The sequence below is a fragment of the Melanerpes formicivorus genome, unplaced genomic scaffold (assembly GCF_026170545.1).
Source record: "Melanerpes formicivorus ecotype bairdi unplaced genomic scaffold, bMelFor1.0.p_v2 SCAF_39, whole genome shotgun sequence".
Lineage (NCBI taxonomy): Eukaryota > Metazoa > Chordata > Aves > Piciformes > Picidae > Melanerpes > Melanerpes formicivorus.
This window is the reverse complement of record NW_027142391.1, coordinates 3,697,320-3,722,873: the sequence shown is the minus strand read 5'-3', so window position 1 is coordinate 3,722,873 and position 25,554 is coordinate 3,697,320. Positions and strand designations below refer to the sequence as shown.

General features: G+C 58.6%; 1 protein-coding gene across 1 annotated transcript in view; it reads left to right on the top strand.

The window, feature by feature from the left end:
• KLHL17 (kelch like family member 17) overlaps nucleotides 1-25,554 on the top strand; it is a 36,489-nt gene that overhangs the window by 6,544 nt on the left and 4,391 nt on the right. Inside the window, exons 2-11 of the mRNA XM_068158319.1 lie at nucleotides 9,543-9,786; nucleotides 10,914-11,035; nucleotides 12,376-12,597; nucleotides 14,688-14,804; nucleotides 15,668-15,881; nucleotides 17,451-17,595; nucleotides 20,300-20,467; nucleotides 20,801-20,889; nucleotides 22,231-22,304; nucleotides 23,507-23,688. Coding sequence (XP_068014420.1) covers nucleotides 9,576-9,786; nucleotides 10,914-11,035; nucleotides 12,376-12,597; nucleotides 14,688-14,804; nucleotides 15,668-15,881; nucleotides 17,451-17,595; nucleotides 20,300-20,467; nucleotides 20,801-20,889; nucleotides 22,231-22,304; nucleotides 23,507-23,688 — 1,544 coding nt within the window. The 5' untranslated portion in view covers nucleotides 9,543-9,575. The remainder of the gene's footprint in view (nucleotides 1-9,542; nucleotides 9,787-10,913; nucleotides 11,036-12,375; nucleotides 12,598-14,687; nucleotides 14,805-15,667; nucleotides 15,882-17,450; nucleotides 17,596-20,299; nucleotides 20,468-20,800; nucleotides 20,890-22,230; nucleotides 22,305-23,506; nucleotides 23,689-25,554) is intronic.

Genomic DNA, 25,554 nt, shown 5'->3' with positions numbered 1-25,554 from the left:
GGCAGTGCTCACCAAGAGCAGAGGCAGTGCTCACCAAGAGGAGAGGCAGTGCTCACCAAGAGGAGAGGCAGTGCTCACCAAGAGGAGAGGCAGTGCTCACCAAGAGCAGAGGCAGTGCTCACCAAGAGCAGAGGCAGTGCTCACCAAGAGCAGAGGCAGTGCTCACCAAGAGCAGAGGCAGTGCTCACCAAGAGCAGAGGCAGTGCTCACCAAGGGAGGCAGTGCTCACCAAGAGGGGAGGCAGTGCTCACCAAGAGGAGAGGCAGTGCTCACCAAGGGAGGCAGTGCTCACCAAGAGGGGAGGCAGTGCTCACCAAGAGGAGAGGCAGTGCTCACCAAGAGGAGAGGCAGTGCTCACCAAGGGAGGCAGTGCTCACCAAGAGGGGAGGCAGTGCTCACCAAGAGGAGAGGCAGTGCTCACCAAGAGGAGAGGCAGTGCTCACCAAGGGAGGCAGTGCTCACCAAGAGGGGAGGCAGTGCTCACCAAGAGGAGAGGCAGTGCTCACCAAGGGAGGCAGTGCTCACCAAGAGGGGAGGCAGTGCTCACCAAGAGGAGAGGCAGTGCTCACCAAGAGGAGAGGCAGTGCTCACCAAGGGAGGCAGTGCTCACCAAGAGGGGAGGCAGTGCTCACCAAGAGGAGAGGCAGTGCTCACCAAGGGAGGCAGTGCTCACCAAGAGGAGAGGCAGTGCTCACCAAGAGGAGAGGCAGTGCTCACCAAGAGGAGAGGCAGGGCTCACCAGGAGGAGAGGCAGTGCTCACCAAGGGAGGCAGTGCTCACCAAGAGGGGAGGCAGTGCTCACCAAGAGGAGAGGCAGTGCTCACCAAGAGGAGAGGCAGTGCTCACCAAGAGGAGAGGCAGTGCTCACCAAGAGGGGAGGCAGTGCTCACCAGGAGAGGCAGTGCTCACCAAGGGAGGCAGTGCTCACCAAGAGGAGAGGCAGTGCTCACCAAGGGAGGCAGTGCTCACCAAGAGGAGAGGCAGTGCTCACCAAGAGGAGAGGCAGTGCTCACCAAGGGAGGCAGTGCAGCCAGATGAAGAGGTCTTCCCCAAAGCAATGAAGCAGGTGAAGGTTTGCAGGTCTGTGGTGAGCTCTGCTGCATCTCTGGCTGCTGGCAGGAGCTGTTAGTGCTCTTACTTTGCAACAGCACAACAGCAGCTATTGTTAGTGCCAGCTCAGCTGTTTGTGTCCCTGGGCAGCTGAAGAGATGGAAGAGTCTGCAGGAACAGAGGAGTACATCATCTTCCCAGCAGGAAAGGAGCTACTTGTGCTTGTGTGCATACCCACAGAGCTGGGCAGGGGCTTGGCTGTGCCCATGTAGGCTGCTCCAGTCTAGTCCTGCCCTGAATTTTAATGTGCACCATGCATTTCTGTTCTCTGGGGGAAGGCTGGATTGCAGGAGGCTGCTCACTTGGCAAATGGCCTGTGACTCCTCTTGGAGGGGTTAAAAAACCCAAAGAGCATCCTGGTTTCTGCTGTAGGGGAGATGGGGATGCACTTGGAAACAGCAATTCCTGCTCCTGACTCCACTGTCGAGCTCCTTCTTCCCCAGAGGGCCATGCTGGTGCCCTGCTCCAGGGTGAGCTTTGCTGTGCTGTTGCAGAGGGCACTGCTTTGGCTCTGCTGATTGGAATGGAGCTCTGAAGCTGCTGGGCACAACAGGATATCTGCCAGCAGCCCCTTCCTGCCTGGGCACAGAGCCAGAGGAGGTCTGCAGGCAGGGGAAAAAAGGGAGTTTTGTGCTTGGGAAATGGACCCCCAGTGCCAAGGATGGGGGGAATCACTCCCCTGCAAGGGAAACTGGCAACGTGGTGCCATCTTATTGACCTAGTTTGTGCTGCTTTCAGATCTGGCAGTGCCATGGCTCCCTGGGGTAGGGGTCCAATGGCAGCACTTGTGTGGGAGATGCAGGGCTGCACATAAAACAGGGCAGGGGTAGGGCACTCGTGGAAGGGATGGATTTAACCAGCACTGTGTGGCAGCCCTTAGGGCACTGGGGATGTCACCTTAGCCCCAGCAAAGGCTTGTCCCCACCACTGGGCATTTGGAAGAAGTCCTTTACAATGAGAGAGGGGAAATACTGGGACAGGTTGCCCAGAGAGGTGGTGGAGACTCCATCCCTGGAGACATTCAAGGTCAACTTGGTGGGGCCCTGAGCAACCTAATCTAGTTGGGGATGTCCCTGCTCACTGCAGTGGGGCTGGACAAGATGAGCTTCAAGGACTCCTTCCAACCCAACTGATTCTATGATTCTATGTCCCTGCTCACTGCAGTGGGGCTGGACAAGATGAGCTTCAAGGACTTCTTCCAACCAATGCATTCTATGATTCTATGTCCCTGCCTACTGCAGTGGGGTTGGACAAGATGACCTTTGAGGGTCCCTTCCAACCCAATTGATTCTATGTCCCTGCTCACTGCAGTGGGGTTGGACAAGATGACCTTTGAGGGTCCCTTCCAACCTAGTATGACTCTATGTCCCTGCCTACTGCAGTGGGGTTGGACAAGATGACCTTTGAGGGTCCCTTACAACCTAATTGATTCTATGTCCCTGCTCACTGCAGTGGGGCTGGACAAGATGACCTTTGAGGGTCCCTTCCAACCCAATTTATTCTATGTCCCTGCTCACTGCAGTGGGGTTGGACAAGATGACTTTTGAGGGTCCCTTCCAACCCAATTGATTCTGTGTCCCTGCTCACTGCAGTGGGGTTGGACAAGATGGCCTTTGAGGGTCCCTTCCAAACCAATTGATGCTATGTCCCTGCTCACTGCAGTGGGGTTGGACCAGATGGCCTTTGAGGGTCCCTTCCAACCCAATTGATTCTGTGTCCCTGCCTACTGCTGTGGGGCTGGACAAGATGACCTTTGAGGGTCCCTTCCAACCTAGTATGATTCTATGTCCCTGCCTACTGCAGTGGGGTTGGACAAGATGAGCTTTGAGGGTCCCTTCCAACCCAATTGATTCTATGTCCCTGCCTACTGCAGTGGGGTTGGACAAGATGACCTTTGAGGGTCCCTTCCAACCTAGTATGATTCTATATAGGTTCCTGCTCACTGCAGTGGGGTTGGACAAGATGGCCTTTGAGGCTCCCTTCCAACCCAATTGATTCTATGTCCCTGCTCACTGCAGTGGGGTTGGACAAGATGACCTCTGAATGTGTTGGGTTGGAAAGGATCCTCAGTGTTTCTGTGCTGCTCCTAGCTGCCCAGCTGTACAGGATATGTCTTTGGGGACACAACATCTCCATGCAGGCTGGCAACAAAAAGCCATTCTCCAGGACCTTCCTGGGGAAAGGGCAGGCTCTGAACTTCTCCCTGGAGGATACTCTGTTGCCTCTTTATTGCCCAGCAGGCTGCTTCTCCCTCGCAGCAGGACATGGGGTTGGTTGGGCTGGGGTTGTGGGGGTTGGTTTTTTTTGGTACAAAGAGAACAGACCTCCCTTTGGGTAGGGATCATTTGCATTAATCACCAGGGCTGTTATGCACAGCCACGCTCCGTCGCATGGGAGCCAAACAAATGCCTTCTCTCTCTCCTTTTTTGGGTCAATTCCCTTCCTTTTTTCCCTTTCCCCCCCCCTCCCCTCTCCCCCCGTTTTTTTTTTTCCCCTGTCATGACCAAAGAGTTATTGCAAGTCAGCCACCAGCACATCCATCCCAGCTGATGGCAGAGCACGTGCCTTCCTGCCCCACAAAAGTGGGCTTGTGTGGACTTCCCCTCCTTGGAGTCCTGGACACTGCTTCACTGTCTCTCCCCTGGGCCAGGCATTGCTCATGGACCCTTCATTTCCTGGGGATGAAGCTTTGCAAGGAAAGAAGGGATATTTAGTGCTGCCAGGGAGGTTGAGAGTTCAGGCACTGGGAGCAGCACAAGCAGTAGTGGGGATCTCCTTCTTTCCCCTTTTCCCCTTCTTTCCCCTTTTCCCCTTCTTCCCCCTTTTCCCCTTCTTCCCCCTTTTCCCCTTCTTCCCCCTTTTCCCCTTCTTCCCCCTTTTCCCCTTCTTCCCCCTTTTCCCCTTCTTCCCCCTTTTCCCCTTCTTCCCCCTTTTCCCCTTCTTCCCCCTTTTCCCCTTCTTCCCCCTTTTCCCCTTCTTCCCCCTTTTCCCCTTCTTCCCCCTTTTCCCCTTCTTCCCCCTTTTCCCCTTCCTCTTCCCCCCCCCCCCACTAATTATGTCCCAATGTAATCCCAATTCCTGCTTGGGGCTTTTGCCCATTGAGGGAAACAGCAATTCCTGCTCCTGACTCCACTATCAAAGCTCCTTCTTCCCCACTGAGGTCCACTGAGGGCAAAAGAGCTCTGATGGGAGAGCCATAGAATGCCAGGTGGGAAGGGACCCCAAGGATCATCTGCTCCAACCTTTCTAGGTGATGGTGGAGCTGGCCCAGCCCCTGGCAAGCTGTGGCTTAAAGCTGCCCAGCGCAGGGGAATCCACTGCTCCCCCTGGGAGGTGATTCCAGTGTTCACATGGTGAAAAATCTTCTGCAGTTCCATCAGACTCTCTTGTCCCCACCACCCCTTGTCCTCTCCATGTGACTCCTTGTATAAAGGGGGTCTCCATCATCTTGGGAGCCTCCTTTTATGTCCTGGTCCCTGGTGACAAAGGTCTCCCTTAAGCCTTCTCTCCTCAAAGCTGAACAAACCCAGCCCTCTCAGCCTTTCCTCATGCACCAGGTCCTCTGATCATTCTCATGGCCCTTCTCTGTCAGTGAGTGGAGAGGACACTGGGAAGGGGGATTGAAGGGGTTGTATCCACCACTAGGCTTAGGCTAGACCCATGCCAATGCTCCCTGACCCTGTCCCAGGGTGTCTGGTGGGCGAGCTGCTCCCCAGGGGAGGCATTGCTGAGGCTGCAGCAAAGAGCCTCCAAGCAGAGTTTCTTCAGGCTCTGGACTGCTGTGGATTGTCCCTTGCTGCAGAGATGCTCTTGGGAGCTCCATGGCACCGTGGTGGCTGAGGTGACATCTCTCTCTCTCTCTCTCTCTCTCTCTCAATCTCCCTCTCTCTCTTGCTGGCCATGGTTCCTGCTCAGTCATGACAGAGACTGAGTGACACAGCAATGATGTAGCTCAGGGTGCTTCACGGTGGTGTGGGTGATGGAGGCAGCAGTGGTGGCTCAGTTTGGGCTCTGCTGAGCTCTGTGAGGTGCCTGCCAGCCCTCGCTGGTGACAGCAGGGGGGTGTGGGTGGAGGGGGGGGTGAGCAATAGCTGGGCTCTACCTCTTGGCCGTGGGAACGATTGCAAGGAGAGATAATGTCACCCTTGTCACTCTGCATTTGTACTTGCCCAGAGTTGTGCAATGACTCAGTGGCAGGGCTGGGAAGAGAGCCCAGCACTTCTGACCCTCTCTGGAAGTGCTGTGGATTGCTGTGATGCCACTGCATCAGCTACAGCAACCTTCAGGCTGTGGTGCCCTCTGTGTCTCTCTCTACCTTGCCTGCTGGAGCCAAGCTGCGTGCTGCTCAGGCAGCAAACCCTTCCTCACAAGTCTCCAAGAGCACAAGGAGAAGCAGTTCCACCTTCTCCCTGCTTTTCTGCCCTGTCCTGTGTCATCCTCCCGCTGCTGCAGAGCCAGGAGCATCCATTCCTCGGTGCCAGCACCCAGAAGGGGTGAGACAAGTGCTCTCAATTAGAGCTGGGGCATGATTGAAATGCTGATGGGGAGAAGTGTGCTCAGCAGTGTATTAAGAAGATAAAGCAGCTCAAGCAGATCAGGAAAACCCTCACACTTGCAGCAGGGGAGGGGAATAAAGGCAAGAGAGCTCTGCAGGCTCCCTGCCACTACACCAGGGCTGGCAAAGGAGCTCTTGACCCCTGGTAGAACTGCTAATAGTTCCAAACCCACCTTGGTGTGGGCATCCATCAAGCTCTTGATGCTGGGTAGGGCTGCTGGTAGTTCCAAACCCACCTTGGTGTGGGCATCCATCAAGCTCTTGATGCTGGGTAGGGCTGCTGGTAGTTCCAAACCCACCTTGGTGTGGGCATCCATCAAGCTCTTGATGCTGGGTAGGGCTGCTGGTAGTTCCAAACCCACCTTGGTGTGGGTATCCATCAAGCTCTTGGTGCTGGGTAGGGCTGCTGGTAGTTCCAAACCCACCTTTGTGTGGGCATCCATCAAGCTCTTGATGCTGGGTAGGGCTGCTGGTAGTTCCAAACCCACCTTGGTGTGGGCATCCATCAAGCTCTTGATGCTGGGTAGGGCTGCTGGTAGTTCCAAACCCACCTTGGTGTGGACATCCAGCAGCATCCATGCAGGTGAATTAACATGGCCAGGGTGTCCTGGAGTTGTTGTAGCTCTTCTTCATGGCCTTCCAGTGCCTCAAGGGGGCCTGCAAGAAAGCCAGGAAGGGACTTTTTACAAGGGCTTGTTGTAATAGGACGAGAGGGAATAGAATTGAAGCTGGGAGAGGGCAGATTTAGACTGGAGATTAGGAAGGAATTCTTGGCAGTGAGGTTGGGGAGACACTGGAACAGGTTGCCCAGGCAAGTTGTGGATGCTCCCCTTCTTGGGGGGGGTGTTCAGGACCAGGCTGGATGAGACCTTGAGCAACCTGTGCTGGTGGGAAGTGTCCCTGCCCATGGCAGGGGGGTTTGGAGCTGGAGGATCTTGGAGGTCCCTTCCAACCCAAACCCTGCCAAGGCACCATGGCATCCTGCTTTCATTACTGGAAAGCATCACCAGGCTCTGCCTTTGTTGTGTGCCCCCAGGTGCTGAGGAACCCTGAGTGACACAGGGATGATGCAAATAGAAGAGGGCACTGCAGGCTTCTCTCCCACTCAGGGATGATGTTTATTCATCTTCCTTTTTATTTTCTGTTACATCCCCTTTCCTCCCCCAGACTCTAGCACACCATCCAACTGCTATTTAAAACAGAACACACACACACACACACACACACTCAAAAAGGGCTGGCTGGCTGCATTTGTGGCTGAGGAGGCACAGCATGGTGGGTTTCTATTTATAGTGCTGCTGTGGAGGTGTGGTGAGGAGCAGAGAGGCTGAGGGGATCCTCTCGCCGCAGGGATGCGGGGGCAGGCTCACGAGTGCAGCACTCAGCCTGCCTCTGCCTTGGGTAGGGTTTTTTTTCCCCCCTTCAAGCTGCCTTTTTTTCCCCCTCCCCCTGCTTCCTCCTGCTGCTCAGTCATTCTCATGCTCTTCACTCCCCCAACCTTTCCTTCGGGTGCTGCTGGCAAGGAATAGAATTAGAATAGAATGGAATAGACTTAACCAGGTGGGGAAAGACCTCAGAGATCATCAAATCCAACCTGGCACCCAGCACCATCTGATCAACCAAACCATGGCACCAAGCTCCCCATCCAGGCTCTTCCTAAACACCTCCAGGGGTGGGGACTCCACCACCTCCCTGGGCAGCACATCCCAGTGCCCAATCTCTCTTGCTAGGAAGAACTTCTTCCTCACCTCCAGCCTGAACCTCCCCTGGCACAGATTGAGACTCTGTCCTCTTGTTCTGGTGCTGCTTGCCTGGGAGAAGAGACCAACCATCACCTGGCTACAACCTCCCTGCAGGGAGTTGCAGAGAGCAAGAAGGTCTCCCCTGAGCCTCCTCTTCTCCAGGCTAAGCAACCCCAGCTCCCTCAGCCTCTCCTCCCAGGGCTGTGCTCCAGACCCCTCCCCAGCTTTGTTGCCCTTCTCTGGACACCTTCCAGCATCTCAACCTCCTTCCTAAACTGAGGGGCCCAGAACTGGACACAGGACTCCAGGTGTGGCCTGAGCAGTGCTAAGTACAGGGCAGAATGAGCTCCCTGCTCCTGCTGGCCACACTGTTCCTGCTGCAGGCCAGGATGCCCTTGGCCCTCTTGGCTGTCTGGGCACACTGCTGGCTCATGTTCAGTCTACTATCAGCCAGCACCCCCAGGTCCCTTTCTGCCTGGCTGCTCTCAGCCACTCTGCCCCCAGCCTGTAGCACTGCCTGGGGTTGTTGTGACCAAAGTGCAGCACCTGAAACTTGGATTTGTTCAATGCCATCCTGTTGGATTCTGCCCTTCTGCCCAGCCTGGCCAGGTCCCTCTGCAGAGCCCTTCTGCCCTCTAACAGCTCAACTGCTGCCCCCAGCTTGGTGTCATCTGCAAATTTACTCATGACTGACTCAACCCCCTCATCCAGATCATCAATGAAGATATTGACCAGGCTGGGGCCCAGCACTGCTCCCTGGGGCACACCACTGGTGCCTGGCTGCCAGCTGGCTGTGGCACCATTCACCACCACTCTCTGGGCTCAGCCTCCAGCCAGTTCCTAACCCAGCTCAGAGAGCTGCTGTCCCAGCCAGGGGCTGACAGCTTGGCCCCAAAGGCCTTGCTGAAGCCCAGGCAGGCTACATCCACAGCCTGCCCCACATCCAGCAGGCAGTCACCTGGGCACAGAAGGAGATCAGGTTGGTCAGGCAGGAGCTGCCCTTCCTAAATCCAAGGCCTTTTGAACCAGCAGGAGCAGCCTAGATGGAGGCAGTGTGGAAAGAGAAAAGATCTCTGCACAAATAAATGTCCTTATTGCATGATCAGGTTGTTGTTGTTTGCTGTGAGCCAAGCAATTTCATACTCCTGAAAGGGTGGTCAGGGATTGGAACAGGCTGCCCAGGGAGGTGGTGGTGGAGTCCCCATCCCTGGAGGTGTTCAAGCAAGGTGTGGACATGGTTTGGTGGGCAGGGTGGTGTTGGGTTGCTGGTTGGACTGGATGGTCTGCCTGCATCAAGAACAGTGTGGCCAGCAGGAGCAGGGAGGTCATTGTGCCCCTGAATTCAGCACTGCTGAGGCCACACCTTGAGTCCTGTGTCCAGTTCTGGGCTCCTCAATTTAAGAAGGACATTGAGAGACTTGGATGTGTCCAGAGAAGGGCAACAAAGCTGGGGAGGGGTCTGGAGCACAGCCCTGGGAGGAGAGGCTGAGGGAGCTGGGGCTGCTTAGCCTGGAGAAGAGGAGGCTCAGGGGAGACCTTCTTGCTCTCTCCAACTCCCTGCAGGGAGGTTGTAGCCAGGTGAGGGTTGGTCTCTTCTCCCAGGCAAGCAGCACCAGAACAAGAGGCCACAGTCTCAAGCTGTGCCAGGGGAGGTTTAGGCTGGAGGTGAGGAGAAAGTTCTTCCCAGAGAGAGTTGTTGGCCATTGGGATGTGCTGCCCAGGGAGGTGGTGGAGTCCCCATCCCTGGAGGTGTTCAAGATGGGATTGGATGTGGCACTGGGAGCCATGGTTTAGCTGTCAGGAGGTGTTGGGTGAGAGGTTGGACTTGCTGATCTCTGAGGTCTTTTCCAACCTGGTTGATTCTATGATTCTATGATCTTGGAGGCCTTTTCCAACCTCAGTGAGTCTGGGATTCCATTCCAGGATTTGTATCACTTGTGCTCCCCCCAGGAACCCCCCCATGGCTGCTTTATGAGCAGGAGATGCCAGGCAGAAGCTGTCCTGCCCCAGGCTCCTGTGGTGGCCACGCTTGGGGCCCGTGGGGACGCGTCTGGGGCTGGAGCTATTGCTGGAGACACATCTGGGGCTGGAGCTGTCGCTGCCTGGCTGATGCTTTTGCTTTTCCCCCCTGTCAGAGCTGGTGAGAAGGGACACCCCCACCTGCAGCCATGGAAGGGGGGGTGCAGCTGCTCAACCGCGACGGCCACAGCATCTCCCACAACTCCAAGCGCCACTACCACGATGCCTTCGTCTGCATGAACCGCATGCGGCAGCGGGGGCTGCTCTGCGACATCGTCCTGCATGTGGGCACCAAGGAGATCAAGGCCCACAAGGTGGTGCTGGCGTCCTGCAGCCCCTACTTCCACGCCATGTTCACAAGCAAGTAGTGTCCTCCTCTCTTCTCCCTGCCCAGGGTCTCCAAACCCTTCCCTTCCCTTTCCTCTCTGCCCTGCTCCTCGTTGTTCTCACCACCCTGCCCTGCCCTGGGGAAATGTGGTGCCCCTGAGGCATCTCTGTGTCACAGAGGTGTTAGGGTTGGGAGGGACCTCAAGGATCTTCCAGTTCCAACCCCCCTGCCATGGACCACAGCAGGTTGCTCACAGCCACCTCCAGCCTGGCTGCAAACACCTCCAGGGATGAGGCTTCCACCACCTCCCTGGGCAACCTGTGCCAGGCTCTCACCACCCTCCTGGGGAACAACTTCTTCCTAACATCCAATCTGAATCTCCCCATTCCTAGTTTTGCTCCATCCCCCCCAGTCCTATCCTTACCTCAAGGGAACCATCTTACTATCATCTCCCTTCCAATACCTGCAGGAAGGCTGCAGAGGGACTTCCTACAAGAGTGTCCACCAACAGGACAAGGGGAAATGGATTTGAACTGAAGGAGAATAGGTTTAGGTTGGATCTGAGGAAGAAATTCTTCACTAGGAGGGTGGCAAGACTCTGGAATGGATTGTCCAGAGAGGTTGTGGATGCCTGCTCCCTAGAGATGTTCAAGGCCAGGTTAGGTGGGGCCATGAGTAACCTGGGCTAGTTAAGAGCTGTCCCTGCCCAGGGCAGGGAGGTTGGACTGGATGATCTCTCAGGTCTCTTCCAGCCTTGGCCATTCTGTGGTACTTACCCTGAAAGGTTGGACTAGATGATCCTTGAGGTCCCTTCCAACCTGCTATTCTATGAAGCTCTGTGCCCTGAGGGCATCCTGCTGTGGCAAGGGGTAGAGGGGGGTGGCCTTAGATGATCTCTTGAGGTCCCTTGCAGCCCCTAACACTGTGATTCCTCATCTGTGACACCCTTCCACAGAGCCCTTTGCCCCCAGCTCCCTGCCCCGTCCTGCAGCTGCGGACCCCGCTCCTTAGCTACTCCTCCTTGGCTGAGGGGTGGGCTGGAGACCTTCCTGGCGTGTGCAGGTGGATAAGGCTTGCCCCACGCAGGGCCAGGCCTTCCTGTGGGGACACCATGCTGGCTGTGGGGCTCTGTTGATGTCCAGTGTCTGTGTTGGCCTAGATGAGATGAGCGAGAGCCGGCAGACCCACGTCACGCTGCACGACATCGACCCCCAGGCCCTGGAGCAGCTGGTGCAATATGCTTACACAGCTGAGATCGTGGTGGGAGAGGGCAATGTCCAGGTAGGAGCTTCCCTCCCCTCCACAGAGCCATTCTCTGCAGGGCTTGCCCCCTGGGAGTGCTTCTTTCCCTCTGCTCAACACTTGTAGCTCTCCTTCTGTGGTGGCACCAGCACCCAGCAGTGGGCAGGGGGTTCAGCTGCTCCCCTCTGCCCACAGGGGTGGTTCCTGTGGCTGCTGTGGCCAGAGGTGGCTCCTCAAAGCACCATGGCAGTGGCATCTGCCATTCCCCTGCCATTTCTTGGCCCTGTGTCCTTCTCCACTGTTCCTTAGCTTAGCCCAGTGGAAACAAAGCGTGGCAGAGAGGAATGGCCCTGAGCAACCTGCTGTAGTGTGAGGTGTCCCTGCCCAGGGCAGGGGGGTTGGGACTAGCTGAGCCTTGAGGTCCCTCCCAACCCTAACAACTCCATGATTGCAACCTAAGGAATTTCAGCAAGGACAAGTGGAGTCCTACACTTGGTCAAGACCAATCCCCTGCAGCAGTATAGGTGAGGGGTTGACCTGCTGGAAAGCAGCTCCATGGAGAAGGACCTTGGAGTCCTGGTGGACAACAGGTTAGCCATGGGACACAACAATGTGCCCTCCTGGCCAAGAAGGTCAGTGGCATCCTGGGGTGCATTAAGAAGAGTGTGGCCAGCAGGTGGGGGAGGTTCTCCTGCCCCTCTGCTCTGCCCTAGAGAGGCCTCACCTGGAGTTCTGGGTTCGCTTCTGGGCTCTCCAAGAGAGACAGGGAACTACTGGAGAGAGTCCAGTGGAGGCCACAAGAGTGATTAAGGGAATAGAACACCTCTGTGAAGAGGAAGGGCTGAGAGCCTTGGGGCTGTTCAGCCTGGAGAAGAGCAGCCCCAGAGGGGAGCTGATCATTGGTTGCAAATACCTTAAGGGTGGGTGTCAAGAAGTTGAGGCCAGTTTCTCTTCACTGATGCCCAGTGCCAGGGCAAGGGCCAATGGACACAAATTGGAACACTAAGTTCTGCCACAGCATGAGGAGAAACTTCTTTGCTGTGAGGGTGGGCAAAGAGCTGGAGCAGGCTGCCCAGAGAGGTTGTGGAGTCTCCCTCTGGAGAGATTCCAGCCCCCCCCTGGCCACTGTGCTCCTGGGCAAGCTGCTGTGGGTGTCCTGCTTTGGCAGGGGGGGTTGGACTGCATGACCTCCAGAGGTGCCTTCCACCCCCCACCATGCTGGGATTCTGGGGTGCTCTGATGTCTTGTCCTCTGTGCACTGTGTGCCCCAAGGTGCTCAGTCAGCCTTGCTCTGTCAGTGACTTGCAGTGAGATGAGGGTGAAAAAATGGTTTCCTTGCTCTGGAAACTCTCTTTTCCCCCATTTCTTTCCACTGCCAGACACTTCTTCCTGCTGCCAGCCTGCTTCAGCTGAATGGTGTGAGGGATGCTTGCTGCAAGTTCCTGCTCAGCCAGCTCGACCCATCCAACTGCCTGGGCATCCGGGGCTTTGCTGACACCCACTCCTGCAGTGACCTCCTCAAGTCTGCCCACAAGTATGTCCTCCAGCACTTCGTGGAGGTGTCCAAGACTGAGGAGTTCATGCTGCTGCCTCTGAAACAGGTGAGGTGCTGATGGGAGTGGGGAGGCAGGGACGTGGCAGGGCTTTCTGTGCAGCGGCTGCCTGCCCGGAGCCCACACGGAGGGCACAGGGTTTGGCCGAGGAGAAGGGCCCCAGCCTCTGGGCTTTGGGCCTGTCAGCTCAGTGCAGAGGTACTCCATGGGAAGAGAGCTGTCAGCAAGCTTAATCCCACGTGGAATAGAATCAACCAGGTTGGAAAAGACCTCAGAGATCAGCAAGTCCAACCTGTCAGCCAGCACCTCCTGACAACTAAACCATGGCTCCAAGTGCCACATCCAATCCCCTCCTGAACACCTCCAGGGATGGGGACTCCACCACCTCCCTGGGCAGCACAGCCCAATGGCCAACAACTCTCTCTGGGAAGAACTTTCTCCTCACCTCCAGCCTAAACCTCCCCTGGCACAGCTTGAGACTGTGTCCTCTTGTTCTGGTGCTGCTTGCCTGGGAGAAGAGACCAACCCCCTCCCAGCTACAACCACCTTTCAGGGAGTTGGAGAGAGCAAGAAGGTCTCCCCTGAGCCTTCTCTTCTCCAGGCTAAGCAACCCCAGCTCCCTCAGCCTCTCCTCCCAGGGCTGTGCTCCAGACCCCTCCCCAGCTTTCTTGCCCTTCTCTGGACACCTTCAAGTCTCTCAATGTCCTTCTTAAACTGAGGAGCCCAGAACTGGACACAGGACTCAAGGTGTGGCCTCAGCAGTGCTGAATTCAGGGGCACAATGACTTCCCTGCTCCTGCTGGCCACACTGCTCCTGATGCAGGCCAGGATGCCATTGGCCTTCTTGGGATGGAAGGGTAGCACAAGGGATAACGGCTGCCAGTGGTGCTCTCCATGTGAGCTGTGAGCACACTGTCCTCTCTCTGGGGGCAAGGTGCACTGGTGAGGTCACAACTTGAATACTGGGTTCAGTTTTGGGCCCCTCACTCCAAGAAGGACATTGAGGTGCTGAGCACATCCAGAGAAGGGCAACAAAGCTGAGGAAGGGTCTGGAGAACAGAGCTGGGGAGGAGCAGCTGAGGGTCCTGGGGTGGTTTAGTCTGGAGGCTGAGGGGAGACCTCATTGCTCTCTACAGCTCCCTGACAGGAGGTTGGAGCCAGGTGGGGGTTGGTCCCCCCTAGAATCAAGTCATAACGAGAGGAAATGGCCTGAAATTGTACCAGGGGAGGTTTAGGTTGGAGATGAGGAAAAATTTCTTTGCTGCAAGAGTGGTCAGGGATTGGAAGAGGCTGCCCAGGGAGGTGGTGGAGTCCCCAGCCCTGGAGGCATGGCACTTTGAGATGTGCTTTAGTGGGCATGGTGGTGTTGGGCTGACAGTTGGACTTGGTGATCCTGGAGACCTTTCCCAACCTAAACAAATCTGTGATTCTGTAAGGAATGGTCATGGCTCTGTGATGTTTAATTCAGAGCTCAGCTAATGTTTCCTGCTGCCCTTTGTCTGGTGCCAGTATGGCCTCAGGCTCATCACTGCCTGCAGGGTGCTGTCCTGTGCCCTGGCCAGGGGGCATTCCCAGTCCTTGTTCTGTGTCCCTCAGCCCTGCATGGTTCCTCACCTGCAGAAGCCTCCCTCTGTTGTTGAGGCAGTGGGGTGCTTGGGAGCAAGGGGAGGGTTTGTATCTCCACCTGGTCCAGCTCCATAGGCCTTGGCAAGTGAAGTGATTTTGCTGGGAAGAGTCAGGACACCTGGCTCCCTCCCCTGCAATGTTGAAGGGCTGTGTGCAAGCAGAGTCACCTGCCTGATCTCCCTGGTGTTGACTGGAAGTGCCAAGCATTGCAGCAGCTTCAGACACAGAAGAGGGGGAAATGAGCCAAGGGGGATGATGAAGGGCAGAGCTGTCTCCACAGCAGTGCTGCAAGGAGAGGAGAGGCAGAGCTATACCTGCTAGGTTTGGGGGACCTGGCTGCTCTTTGGATCCTTCTGTGTCCAGTGAAAGAGACCCCTCAACCCCCAGCATCTACAGGAGGCAGGAGCTCTGCTTCTGGCAGTGCTGTTCTGCTGGGCCACTTCCTTGGGCATGTGACTGTGTCCTTTCCTCCCAAATCATCCCACACTTGCTCTCTCCACCCCACTCTGCAGGTGCTGGACCTCATTTCTAGTGACAGCCTCAATGTGCCATCAGAGGAGGAAGTGTACAGGGCTGTGCTCAGCTGGGTCAAACATGATGTGGACAGCAGAAGACAGCATGTCCCCAGGGTGAGTCTGCTGGGAAAGGTGACCTGGTTCTCCCCACCAGTGCCTGTTCTGGATGGATACACAGCTGAAGGAAGCTGCAGGCTGGCCAGAGAGCAGGGACAGCAGGTCCCTGCCATACCTCTTCCAGTCCACGCATGGATGAGAGTCTTGCTGAGAAAGTTCAGTCTCCCAGAGTGAGGTCCCTGTGTGACCCCTGGCAGGGTGGGCAGGTGGAGCTGTGGGCAGCAGGAGAGGTCAGCTCTGCCTGCAGCCTGCCTGAGCTTTCATGTGCATCCCTAAACAAGAGCTCAGGCAAGTCCAAGGCAGGCAGGGGGTGGGAATGCTGGGAGGAAGCATCCCTAGGTGTTCTCCTGAAGACTGGGACTGAGATGGGGCAGGATGAGGGAGACTCTGAGAGTTTTCCCTGGGTTTCCACCTTACCCCAGAGCTTGACCCTGGCAAAGTTCTGTCCCCACCTTTGCTGGCTGTGTGCACTCAGACTTCCCTTCTGCAGGCAATGCATTTGGCCACGGGGATGCTGGGTGGAGGGGAGTGGTGTCTGGGCTCTGCAGCCCCACAGCAAGGATTGGGACTTGAGTGCTGGAGGAGGATGTGGGTACAGGCAGAGGGCAGGATGGGGGTCTGGGGTGGCTGTGGGATGTGGCATGGCCAGGCTGAGGGCCCCTGGCCCCGCAGGGTCATTAAGGCTGAACTGCTGCATGACCTTTGGTGCCCTTGGGCCTCGCTGCCTTTCCTGCCAAGTGAGCAGGATGCCATCTCCAGGCTGGAGTCAGCCTTGCCAGCATCCCTGGGGTTTGTAGAGGAGATGCTGGGGCAGCACTGGGCCAAAGCCTGCTGATGGGCTGTGACTCCTCTGCCCCCAGCTGATGAAGTGTGTGCGGCTGCCCCTGCTGAGCCGAGACTTCCTCATGAGCAACGTGGACACGGAGCTGCTGGTGAGGCACCACTCGGAGTGCAAGGACCTGCTGATCGAAGCCCTCAAGTACCACCTGATGCCCGAGCAGAGAGGGGTCCTGAGCAACAGCAGGACGAGGCCCCGGCGCTGCGAGGGGGCCAGCACTGTGCTCTTTGCCGTGGGTAAGGCTCTGCCGCCCTCTCCTGCCCACGCAAAGCCCTGCCCAGGGCCCCTGCCCTGGTGGGTCGGTTCCCATCTCACGTTTCACACAACCACCCTGGCTGGAAAAGGCCTCCGAAGGTCAAGTCCAACCATTCTCTACCTCTCCCAGGGCTGCTGCTACACCACATCCTTCAGCACCACATCCAGGTGGCTTTCACAGAGATGCAGGGCTGGGGATTCAACCTCCTCCCTGGGCAGCCTCTGCCAGTCTTGGAGAGCCCTTTTGTAAAGAAACCTTTCCTAACATCCAACCTAAACCTCCCCTGGTGCAACTGGAGGCTGTCTCCTCTTGTCCTGTCACTTGTGAGTCGTGAGAAGAGACCCAGTCCCACCTCTCTGCAACCTCCTCTCTCCAGGCTGCACAACCCCAGCTCCCTCAGCTGCTCCTCACCAGCCCTGCTCTCCAGACCCTTCCCCAGCTTTGTTGCCCTTCTCTGGACACATTCCAGCCCCTCAGTGTCCTTCTTGGAGTGAGGGCCCCAAAACTGAACCCAGCACTCAAGATGGGGCCTGACCAGCGCTGAGCACAGGGGGACAATCCCAGCCAGCACCAGAACAAGAGGACACAGTCTCAGGCTGCGCCAGGGGAGGTTCAGGCTGGAGGTCAGGAGGAAGTTTTACACATAGAGAGTGATTGCCCATTGGAAGGGGCTGCCTGGGGAGGTGGTGGAGTCACCATCACTGGAGGTGTTCAGGAGGAGACTTGACAGGGTGCTTGGTGCCATGGGTTAGTTGATTAGGTGGTGTTGGATGATAGGTTGGACTCAATGATCTTGAAGGTCTCTTCCAACCTGGTCTGGTCTGGTCTGGTCTGGTCTGTTCTGTTCTATTCTATTCTATTCTATTCTATTCTATTCTATTCTATTCTATTCTATTCAGGCTGGAGGTGAGGATGAAATTGTTTAGAGTGCTGGCAGGGTTGGTCTCCCTTTCCTCACAGAGCCCCAGCATGGTGAGGCTTGTTAGGGACCTCTGGAGCTGTTCTGTTCTGTTCTGTTCTAACTGATGCAGACCAGGATGCTGATGGCCTTCTTGGCCACCTGGGCACACCCTGGCTGATGTTCACCTGGCTGTCAACCAGCACCCCCACATCCCTCTCTGCTGGGTGGTTTCCAGCTATTCTGCCCCAAGCCTGGAGCATTCATGGGGTTGTTGGGACCCAAGTCTCTTTCCTTCCCAGAAAGAGTAGTTGGCCTTTGGGATGTGCTGCCCAGGGAGGTGATGGAGTCCCCATCCCTGGAGGTGTTCATGAAAGGATTGGATGTGGCACTTGGAGCCATGGTTCAGTTGTCAGGAGGTGTTGGGTGATAGGTAGCAGGTTGGACTTGCTGACCTCTGAGGTCTTTTCCAACCTGGTTGATTCTGTGATTCAGTGCAGGACCCAAGCGCTGGCCTGGATGGAGCTCATGCAGTTGGCTGAGCCCATGGATCCAGGCTGGCCAGGTGCCTCTGCAGAGCCTTCCCACCCTCCAGCAGATGAGCACCGCCTCCTAACTCGGTGTTTGCTCTCTTTGCCCTCCCCTGTGCAGGTGGAGGGAGCCTGTTCGCCATCCACGGGGACTGCGAGGCCTACGACACGCGGACGGACCGCTGGCACATGGTGGCCTCCATGTCGACCCGCAGGGCCAGAGTGGGGGTCGCTGCCATTGGCAACAAGCTGTACGCTGTGGGAGGGTAAGGAGGGCATGGCAGCGTGGGCACAGCCCCCTGGCAGCTTGGGCACAGTCCCCTGGCAGCGTGGGCACAGCCCCCTGGCAGCTTGGGCACAGTCCCCTGGCAGCTTGAGCACAGCCCCCTGGCAGCTTGGGCACAGTCCCCTGGCAGCTTGGGCACAGCCCCCTGGCAGCTTGGGCACAGTCCCCTGGCAGCGTGGGCACAGCCCCCTGGCAGCATGGGCACAGTCCCCTGGCAGCTTGGGCACAGCCCCCTGGCAGCGTGGGCACAGCCCCCTGGCAGCGTGGGCACAGTCCCCTGGCAGCGTGGGCACAGCCCCCTGGCAGCTTGAGCACAGCCCCCTGGCAGCATGGGCACAGTCCCCTGGCAGCGTGGGCACAGTCCCCTGGCAGCGTGGGCACAGCCCCCTGGCAGCTTGAGCACAGCCCCCTGGCAGCGTGGGCACAGCCCCCTGGCAGCGTGGGCACAGTCCCCTGGCAGCTTGGGCACAGCCCCCTGGCAGCTTGAGCACAGCCCCCTGGCAGCGTGGGCACAGCCCCCTGGCAGCTTGAGCACAGTCCCCTGGCAGCGTGGGCACAGTCCCCTGGCAGCTTGGGCACAGCCCCCTGGCAGTGTGGGCACAGCCCCCTGGCAGCTTGAGCACAGCCCCCTGGCAGCGTGGGCACAGTCCCCTGGCAGCTTGAGCACAGCCCCCTGACAGCGTGGGCACAGTCCCCTGGCAGCGTGGGCACAGTCCCCTGGCAGCGTGGGCACAGCCCCCTGACAGTGTGGGCACAGTCCCCTGGCAGCTTGGGCACAGCCCCCTGGCAGTGTGGGCACAGCCCCCTGGCAGCTTGAGCACAGCCCCCTGGCAGCGTGGGCACAGTCCCCTGGCAGTGTGGGCACAGCCCCCTGGCAGCGTGGGCACAGTCCCCTGGCAGCTTGAGCACAGCCCCCTGGCAGCTTGAGCACAGCCCCCTGGCAGCGTGGGCACAGCCCCCTGGCAGCGTGGGCACAGTCCCCTGGCAGCGTGGGCACAGCCCCTGGCAGCATGGGCACAGTCCCCTGGCAGCTTGAGCACAGCCCCCTGGCAGCGTGGGCACAGCCCCCTGGCAGCGTGGGCACAGCCCCCTGGCAGCTTGGGCACAGTCCCCTGGCAGCGTGGGCACAGTCCCCTGGCAGCTTGGGCACAGCCCCCTGGCAGTGTGGGCACAGCCCCCTGGCAGCGTGGGCACAGCCCCCTGGCAGCTTGAGTACAGTCCCCTGGCAGCTTGGGCACAGCCCCCTGGCAGTGTGGGCACAGCCCCCTGGCAGCTTGAGTACAGTCCCCTGGCAGCTTGGGCACAGCCCCCTGGCAGCGTGGGCACAGCCCCCTGGCAGCATGGGCACAGCCCCCTGGCAGCATGGGCACAGCCCCCTGGCAGCGTGGGCACAGCCCCCTGGCAGTGTGGGCACAGTCCCCTGGCAGCTTGAGTACAGTCCCCTGGCAGCTTGGGCACAGCCCCCTGGCAGCGTGGGCACAGCCCCCTGGCAGTGTGGGCACAGTCCCCTGGCAGGGATGTTCCAGCAGCCCCCTGGCAGCTTGAGCACAGCCCCCTGGCAGTGTGGGCACAGTCCCCTGGCAGGGATGTTCCAGCAGCCCCCTGGCAGCGTGGGCACAGCCCCCTGGCAGTGTGGGCACAGCCCCCTGGCAGCTTGGGCACAGTCCCCTGGCAGTGTGGGCACAGTCCCCTGGCAGTGTGGGCACAGCCCCCTGGCAGGGATGTTCCAGCAGCCCCCTGGCAGCGTGGGCACAGCCCCCTGGCAGTGTGGGCACAGCCCCCTGGCAGCTTGGGCACAGTCCCCTGGCAGCGTGGGCACAGTCCCCTGGCAGCGTGGGCACAGCCCCCTGGCAGCTTGAGCACAGTCCCCTGGCAGCGTGGGCACAGCCCCCTGGCAGCGTGGGCACAGCCCCCTGGCAGCTTGGGCACAGTCCCCTGGCAGCTTGGGCACAGTCCCCTGGCAGCGTGGGCACAGCCCCCTGGCAGCATGGGCACAGCCCCCGGCAGCTTGGGCCCAGCCCCCTGGCAGCTTGGGCACAGCCCCCTGGCAGCATGGGCACAGCCCCCGGCAGCTTGGGCCCAGCCCCCTGGCAGCTTGGGCACAGCCCCCTGGCAGTGTGGGCACAGCCCCCTGGCAGGAATGTTCCAGCAGCCCCCTGGCAGCGTGGGCACAGCCCCCTGGCAGCTTGGGCACAGCCCCCTGGCAGGGTGGGCACAGCCCCCTGGCAGCGTGAGCACAGCCCCCTGGCAGCTTGGGCACAGCCCCCTGGCAGCATGAGCACAGCCCCCTGGCAGCTTGGGCACAGCCCCCTGGCAGCATGGGCACAGTCCCCTGGCAGCGTGGGCACAGCCCCCTGACAGCGTGGGCACAGCCCCCTGACAGCGTGGGCACAGTCCTCTGGCAGCTTGGGCACAGCCCCCTGGCAGTGTGGGCACAGCCCCCTGGCAGGGATGTTCCAGCAGCCTCTGAGCAGACTCCGGTGACAGAGCTGCTCTGCGAGCAGGGGGTCCAGCAAAGCCTCCCAGGGCCAGCCTGTGGGTCATGGAACCAGAGAATGGTTTGGGCTGGAAGGGACCTTTGGAGGCCATCGAGTCCAAGCCCCCTGCAGTCAGCAGCTAGGGAGACATCTGCCACCAGCTCACCACACTGCCACTTACACCTCCTCTCTTTTGCCTCCCTGCAGCTACGATGGAACCTCTGATCTGGCCACAGTGGAGTCCTATGATCCCGTCACCAATTCCTGGCAACCCGAGGTGTCCATGGGCACCAGGAGGAGCTGCCTGGGTGTAGCAGCACTCCATGGGCTTCTCTATGCTGCTGGGGGGTACGATGGGGCCTCCTGCCTGAACAGGTAGGGGATTGCCTTGCCGCAGGCTCCTCCACTGCTCTTGCATGCACTGTCCCTGGCACTGGGTGCCTGGAGAGCCCACGAGGCTCGCTCCTGACAGATGGACTGGCCCCAGAGTAGATGTCTTGCAATCCAGCTCTGCCCTTGGCCCAGGCAGAGTTTCTCCGGGGGGGGAACCCCGCGCTGTAGCCCTCTGCCACCACACAACGCAGCCAGTTCTTCCCTGCCTAGTCCCAAGCTTCCTTGGGAGCAGCCCCTGAGGGCCTGTGTCGGAGGGCTTGGGCCTGTGCTGTGCCAGTGTGAGACCTCCTGTCCCTGTGTCCCTGCCCGCTGCAGCGCTGAGCGGTACGACCCTCTGACGGGCACCTGGACCTCCATCGCGGCCATGAGCACCCGGAGACGCTACGTGCGGGTGGCAACTCTAGGTGGGTGCTGGCGTGGGGGGCTGGCTGCACAGCTTCCCTGCGCTCTCTGCCATTTCTGCTGGCTCCTCTCCATGATGACCTCCTCCCCCAGGTCCTGCCCCTTCTTCCCGGGTGCTGTGAGGCCAGGTCACCCAGCCCCTCCTCTGCCCTGCTCCCTGCTTCTCGCCCTCCTCCTCAGGCTCCTTTGGTTTCATCTCATTCTGGAGGCAGCTCCTGAGGGGACTCACAGCTTGTTCCTCAGCTCCTTTGTGCCCCTCCTAGTCTGGAGCAAGAGGACTAGCATCAGCTTTGGTAGAGGTAGAGAACTGTTGGACTGGATGATCTTAAAGGGCTTTTCCAGCCAAAACAGGACAAGGGTCAGTGGGTGAAAGTTGAGGCACAGGAAGCTCCATGGAAACAGGAGGAAGAATTATTTCACTGTGAGGGTGACAGAACACTGGATCAGGCTGTCCAGGGGGTGTGTGGAATTCTCCCTCTCTGGAGAGACTCAGCACCTGCCTGGATGAGTTCCTGTGTGAGCTGCTCTAGGTGACCCTGCTCTGGCAGGGGGCTTGGACTGGGTGATCTCTCGAGGTCCCTTCCAGCCCCTAACATTCTGTGTGACTGGTTGTGGCTGATCACCTGTCCCTGGAAAGGCAGAGACAACCTTACTACATTATGAAGGCAGGACAGTCCTTTTGCTGGTGATCCAAGCAGCACTGCAGGGTCTCTAGCAGGGGTGTCACAGCCTTGGGTGCAATGCTGTGGTATCTCCTGACTCTGCTGAATGAGTTCTGTCCTTAAGGAGGATGCAGCTTGAGAGCTGGCTCCTTCCTTGGCTAGTGCAGCTATGGAGTTAATCCAGTGCCACTTTCCACCCTAGCAGGGGCTGGACCTCCCTGGGGATGCCAGGGTAGCACAATGCTCCTTCCCAGGTCCCAGTGGTGCCTCTCCTCAGCCCTGTTCTCTGGTTCAGCTCTTGTGCTCACCCAGAGGTCCCTGCTCTCCATCACCAGCTCATACTCTCAGCCTTCCACAGCCTTTGGTGTTCCTCCACTGCTAAAATAAACCTGTTGCACCATGAGGAGGTCAAGAAGCAGCAGGAGAGCGAGCTCTTTGGGAAGCTTGAGTGTGGCAGAGAAACTGCCTGGTGAATATTTCACAGTGCTCCATGCCTCAAGGTGGGGGTGGCTGAGGGAGCCCCACGGAGAGGAGCTTGGCTGCCTGGGGAGGGGGAGGCCCTGTGGCTGAGCTGAGACCTAGGTGGGCAGCTACATGACTTGTATGAGTTGTGGGGGGCTGTGCTGGGGCTGGGGTCATGCTCTTTGCCTAACTCCTGTGTGTCTGTGACTCTCTCTGCAGAAGGCAACCTCTATGCTGTTGGGGGATATGACAGCTCATCCCACTTGGCCACAGTGGAGAAGTATGAGCCCCAGGTAAACACCTGAGAACCTTTTCCTTCTGCCTTCCTGATGGGTGCCTGAAAGGGCCTGCAGAAAGCTGAAGGCTGCACAAGCTGGAGCCCCTCTGCTGTGAGGATAGGCTGGGAGAGTTGGGCTTGTTCAGCCTGGGAAAGAGAAGGCTCCAGGGAGACCACCTGGTGGCTTTTCAGTGCTTAAAGTGGCTGAGCAGAAAGCTGGGGACAGACTTTTGAGCAGGGCCTGTTGGGACAGGACAAGCAGGGATGGTTTGAAACTACAAGAGGAGACTCAGGCTGGAGAGGAGGAAGAAATTCTTTGCACTGAGGGTGGAGAGACCCTGACCCAGGTTGGCCAGAGAGGTGGGAGATGCCCCATCCCTGAAACCACTGCAGGTGAGGTTGTCTGGGGCTCTGAGCAACCTGTCCTGGTTGGGGATGTCCCTGCTTAGTGCAAGGGAGTTGGACTAGATGAGCTTTAAAGGTCCTTTTTAACCCAACCCAGTCTGGGGTTCTAAGCTGCTTGGCAGACAGTGAGGGCTCAGGTTGTGTGGTCTATAAGCAAACTGCCACTGCATCCTAAGATGTGACCACCAAGCTTCTGGGATGGCAGGACCTCTGCCAACTGTGACTGGGCTTTCCTGAGCCAGTTGGCAGAGATCTCTCCTGGGGGCCCTGCAGCTCCTCCTGCAGGATAATTGAAAAGGCTCTGGGGAGACCTCAGAGCTGCATTTTCCTAGCTGAAGGGGACCTGAAAAAAGGCTGGGGGAGGACTGTTTAGAAGGGCTTGGAGTGATAGGGTGAGGGGCAGTGGTTTGAAACTGGAGCAGGGCAGATTTGGGTTGGACATCAGGAGGAAGTTCTGCACTATGTGAGTGGTGAAATACTGGAACTGGTTGCCCAGAGATGAGGTTGAGGCCTCATCCCTGGAGACATTCAAGATCAGCCTTGCTGTGTCCCTGGGCAGCCTGCTCTAGTTGGAGGTGTCCCTGCTGACTACACAGAGCTTGGCCAAGATGCCTTTTGAGAGTCCCTTCCAACCCAGTGCAAGTTGTGAACCTGTGGCTGCCTCCCAGGAGCCCTTCTGGGGCAGGAGCATCACGCCAGGAGCTGTCTGCTTAGAGCAGAGCTCACCTCCCAGGGCCACTTTGGCAGGGCTGTGTGGGAAAGGACTTGTCCACGTGGCTCAGGAGGCACCTTTCTGTGACTCCCTCTCCCCAGCTCAACACCTGGACACCCATTGCCAACATGCTGAGCCGGAGGAGCAGCGCGGGGGTGGCGGTGCTGGAGGGGCTGCTCTACGTGGCTGGGGGCAACGATGGCACCAGCTGCCTTAACTCTGTGGAGCGTTACAACCCCAAGACCAACACCTGGGAGAGTGTGGCACCCATGAACATCCGCAGGTGAGGAGCTCTGGGGGGGTGTGGCACCCATGGGCATCTGCAGGTGAGGAGCTCTGGGGGTGTGTGGCACCCATGGGCATCTGCAGGTGAGGAGCTCTGGGGGAGTGTGGCACCCATGGACATCTGCAGGTGAGGAGCTCTGGGGGAGTGTGGCACCCATGGGCATCTGCAGGTGAGGAGCTCTGGGGGTGTGTGGCACCCATGGACATCTGCAGGTGAGGAGCTCTGGGGGAGTGTGGCACCCATGGGCATCTGCAGGTGAGGAGCTCTGGGGGTGTGTGGTACCCATGGGCATCTGCAGGTGAGGAGCTCTGGGGGTGTGTGGCACCCATGGACATCTGCAGGTGAGGAGCTCTGGGGGTGTGTGGTACCCATGGGCATCTGCAGGTGAGGAGCTCTGGGGGTGTGTGGCACCCATGGACATCTGCAGGTGAGGAGCTCTGGGGGAGTGTGGCACCCATGGGCATCTGCAGGTGAGGAGCTCTGGGGGAGTGTGGCACCCATGGACATCTGCAGGTGAGGAGCTCTGGGGGTGTGTGGCACCAATAAACCTCTGCAGGTGAGGAGCTCTTGGGGGGTGTGCTAGCAAGGAGCTCTGGGGGTGTGTGGCACCCATGGGCATCTGCAGGTGAGGAGCTCTGGGGGTGTGTGGCACCCATGGGCATCTGCAGGTGAGGAGCTCTGGGGGTGTGTGGCACCCATGGGCATCTGCAGGTGAGGAGCTCTGGGGGTGTGTGGCACCAATAAACCTCTGCAGGTAAGGAGCTCTGGGAGTGTGTGGCACCCATGGGCATCTGCAGGTGAGGAGCTCTGGGGGTGTGTGGCAACAATAAACCTCAGCAGGTAAGGAGCTCTGGGGGTGTGTGGCACCCATGGGCATCTGCAGGTGAGGAGCTCTGGGGGTGTGTGCTGGTAAGGAGCTCTGGGGGTGTGTGGTACCCATGGGCATCTGCAGGTGAGGAGCTCTGGGGGGGTGTGGCACCCATGGGCATCTGCAGGTGAGGAGCTCTGGGAGTGTGTGGCACCAATAAATCTCTGCAGGTGAGGAGCTCTGGGGGTGTGTGGCACCCATGAACATCTGCAGGTGAGGAGCTCTGGGGGTGTGTGGCACCCATGGGCATCTGCAGGTGAGGAGCTCTGGGGGTGTGTGGCACCCATGGGCATCTGCAGGTGAGGAGCTCTGGGGGGGTGTGGCACCCATGGGCATCCGCAGGTGAGGAGCTCTGGGGGTGTGTGGCACCAATAAACCTCTGCAGGTAAGGAGCTCTGGGGGTGTGTGGCACCCATGGGCATCTGCAGGTGAGGAGCTCTGGGGGTGTGTGGCAACAATAAACCTCTGCAGATAAGGAGCCCTGGGGGTGTTTGGCACCAATAAACCTCTGCAGGAAAGGAGCTCTGGGGGTGTGTGGCACCCATGAACATCCACAGGTAAGGAGCTCTGGGGGTGTGTGGCACCCATGGGCATCTGCAGGTGAGGAGCTCTGGGGGTGTGTGGCACCCATGGGCATCTGCAGGTAAGGAGCTCTGGGGGTGTGTGGCACCCATGGGCATCTGCAGGTAAGGAGCTCTGGGGGTCTGTGGCACCAATGAACCTCTGCAGGTGAGGAGCTCTGGGGGTGTGTGGCACCCATGAACATCCACAGGTAAGGAGCTCTGCCTGCCCCTGCCACCCTCCTTGGCTGCAGGAGAGCCTCAGCTGCTGCAGGAGAGCCTCAGCTGCTGCAGGCAGGGATGGGGATCCCTCCATCCAGTCTCATGGAGAACTCTGCCTTGCTTGGCACCGCAAAGCAGCAAATTGCAGAGCGTGCCCCAGGGCCTGGCCAGCCCTGCAGCTGGCTGGCTCTGTGCTGCCTGCACTGTGAGAGA